This window comes from Stegastes partitus, unplaced genomic scaffold, assembly GCF_000690725.1.
Source record: "Stegastes partitus isolate 25-593 unplaced genomic scaffold, Stegastes_partitus-1.0.2 Scaffold631, whole genome shotgun sequence".
In the NCBI taxonomy this organism is placed as follows: domain Eukaryota; kingdom Metazoa; phylum Chordata; class Actinopteri; family Pomacentridae; genus Stegastes; species Stegastes partitus.
Window position 1 is genome coordinate 192963 of NW_007578362.1, and position 3517 is coordinate 196479.

General features: G+C 38.5%; 1 protein-coding gene across 1 annotated transcript in view; it reads left to right on the forward strand.

Annotated features, from left to right (window-relative positions):
• LOC103363077 (uncharacterized) overlaps positions 1–2625 on the forward strand; it is a 6749-nt gene extending 4124 nt beyond the window's left edge. Inside the window, exons 4-6 of the mRNA XM_008289678.1 lie at positions 338–534; positions 632–656; positions 1780–2625. Coding sequence (XP_008287900.1) covers positions 338–534; positions 632–656; positions 1780–1940 — 383 coding nt within the window. The 3' untranslated portion in view covers positions 1941–2625. The remainder of the gene's footprint in view (positions 1–337; positions 535–631; positions 657–1779) is intronic.
• Positions 2626–3517: the final 892 nt, after the last annotated feature.

Below are 3517 nucleotides of genomic sequence, written 5' to 3' on the forward strand. Positions count from 1 at the left end.
TCACCAATGCATGTATTGACCCCAAAATCTAATCAGTCTGAGAAGGGACCATATCGAGGTCATGTTTGAAGTTTCAGGTTCAAACTCCTCTCCTGTAAAACGCTACACTGTTAACAGACAGAAACCCCCCCAAAAAACAACAAAAAAACATGCACACAGGCACGATAACAATACAAAAACTTAATATAAAAACTTAACAGGACCTGAACACAGACAAACAGGAAAGAGCCACACATGGATTTTAAGGCCTGCATCATGAGTTACAGGTGAAGTTACCAAACCCGTCTGTTCCATCTTGTTTGTCACTCATTTGTTAATGTTCTGTCTGTGCTTCCAGCTGATAAACCAGCAATTCTGGTGGTGATGCATCACACCTTCAATCCAGACAATGTTGTAGCTGAAAGCAGGAGACTGGTGAACAATCCAAACATTCTCCTCACTGTGGACTGTCTGTTTCACGACAACCAACTCCTCAATTGTCACCGCAATGATCAGATGTGGTATGAAGTCTACAACCTTCTTAGAGCTTCCCAGGTAAAGACTAGATTTACTGACACATTGTAAATGATGCGCATGTTGCAGTTTGTTACAAATCAGTATAACTAATGATCTTCTCATTTCTTCCTTCCAGCCCTCTGCCTACCAACCCTACAGACGTAAGTGTGACAGTAATCATGAACTTCAGGTTACAGATCAGAGTTTGCTCAAGTCTACTGTAACACTGGTCTCACAGTTATTAGTAGTGGGCTTGTGTAATGCTCCTGTTCATAGTTGATGTGAAGTTCTGTTAAAACCTCCTTCAATGTTGTGTGTAGAAAAATCTCCCTTTGTTTTTTCTCAACTTGAAGCTAAATTGTAATCATAACACATCAAGAATGCTGCATGTTAAAATGATAAACTGTACTGCTCATGTTGTTTTGTAGTTAAAAGTTTTATAAGTGGTCAAAAACATCAGAAATAATTCTGGCTTTTAGTAGACTTTTTGAGGACATGTTGTGACCATCACTAATATGATTAAATTTGCCAACTGACCCATAGACATACAGCGATGAAGGACAACTATAATATGCTGACTGACAATCCTACATGTGACAGACAGTATTTACATACCACAAACCATCCATTCATCCATTATCTATACACCGCTTAATCCTCACTAGGGTTGCGGGGGGCTGGAGTCTATCCCAGCTGACTCAGGGTGAAGGCAGGGGACACCCTGGACAGGTCACCAGTCTATCACAGGGCTACACTTAGAGACAGACAACCAAGCACAATCACATTCACACCTACGGACAAATTAGAATCACCAATTAACCTCAACATGTTTTTGGACTGTGTGGGAGGAAGCCGGAGAACCCGGAGAGAACCCACACTGCACGGGGAGAACATGCAAACTCCACGCAGAAAGATCCCGGGTGTCCTCACCGGGATGCGAACCGGCAACCGTAACGTAGATCATACAAACCACTTATTTGGAAGTAAAAACAAAGGTGTACAATCTATTAAAACTATTCCAACTATAATCCAAAGTGACTGCTGGGAGCCCCTACTGCAGTTTTAGGAGCTGTATCCATATAACAGGGGATTTACGTGGACATTTTGAGTATGATCACATTTATCTCTCTAGATGAGTTTTGATGACTTAAACTGGTTTAAGGGCTCATGGCCAAACCCATTTGTATTATATTTATTATTAATAAGGTACTATTGGGTGGTTCTGTGTTGTTTGATTTGTAAATAACACCAGATGGCTCATTGCTTTGTTTTTCTTTATTACAGGTATGATGAACATATATCCAAAGCTGATTTGTCTACTTCTAATAGTACTGGTGATTGTCACTGTGATAATCTTTCTTGTTGTAAGATTGCGCAAGGCCTCTCCAAAACAAGCACAGCAAAATCACACAGAAGAAGGACAACTGCCATCACTTTACACTTGAAGTGACAAAATAATTGTGTTATATCATGCACGTGCAATCACATGTAAAAATGTAGCTCCTGTCATGTGGTATTATTGGTTTGACTGTATCATGGCTGTGAAACTTTTGATCATGATATATCTGGAACACAACAGAGGGGAAAATGGCTTCAAAGAAACTCATTCTGATTTGATATGAATGTTGTTTTGCACTAAAGCGCATTCAGACATTCAGCTGATGTTAAAATGGGGTTTCAGCCATTTCAGCCAAACAGACCTCATCTGTTTAAAAGAACATCAAGGTATTGAGACAGGCCATCATTTTGGAATGCTATAGTTCAGACTGCTGAAGCCTCATATTATCTTGCTTGAATTCATATTTACCCAGAATGAAGAATGTATATTATCACGTACAATGAAATGTCTTTCTTTGTGACAAGTAGTTAGAGAAACAAAGAGTGTTTGTAATATGTTCGTTAGCATTATTTTAAGATGCACTTGAAAAAATGTGCTCATTTGTTGTTTATTGAGAATGTAAATGCAACTTTACCCAACATCTGACAGCAACTGTGCTGTTGAGATACAGGTTTTGTGACATTATATGTGTTTAAATGTGTGACTACATATGCTTATTATATGTTATGTGCAAAATATAATATTGAGATTATTATGATGACGTGTAAAGAATAAATACAAATTACAAAGTGGTTGTATTTGTATTTACGTCTTTGTAACTTTGTATCATCAGTAATGACAAACATTTCCATTTAAGTTCACTTAAGTTTAGGGTCCAGTTCATGTCTGGTCAGTACCAACCCAACAGTGATGAATAACACTGTCATGGTGCATGAATGCTTTTTATGTCAGAGACTAGGGGTCTGGTCAGACTGAATGGAACAACAGTGAAGTAAGAGAGCTCCTTAAAAAGCCTCCTCTGGAGTGACCTGAATAAAGTTTCACAATGTGCAGGACAACAATGAAACATGCAGCCCAGAAAGTGTTAGAAGAGTAGTGCCAGGACAACACAAGCCAAAGCCCAGAGTGCAACTGAAATGAAAACTGCATTAACTGTGATGGTGCTGCCAAACCTGGAGAACAAAGACATTCAGATCTACCTGAAGCTGTCATCAGTGAATTCTCTCTTTATAATACTGAAAGAATGTTCAGCCTTTACAGACACAAAGCTGGGATTGTGTGGAGACTGATTTTGACGGATATAATAAACGACTTAAAATTTAAATCAGAAGGACAACAAAATATGAAGAAAGTGAAGGAGTTTAAATACTTTTTATAGCCTTGTTGCATATAAAAGAAGCTCTGTGCTCATTTGTGTACTAGCAGTCTCACTAGTTTACTACTCTCTCTCTTCTCTACTCATGAATAGCTACCATGTGTTACCAGGCTGAAAAGTGAATGTAAAGACTATTAACGGTCCTCTGAGCAAGCAGAGCATCTGTCCAATGAAAAGTAAGAACATTTTAAAATGAATGTCCAAAAAGAAAAATAGTCAAATATCTCAACATTTGCACTGGTTTCAAGTCCCTTTCTGGAGCTGAAGTTTAGTTTGTTGCGTCCAGTAGAAGAATTTCTCAGTTTACG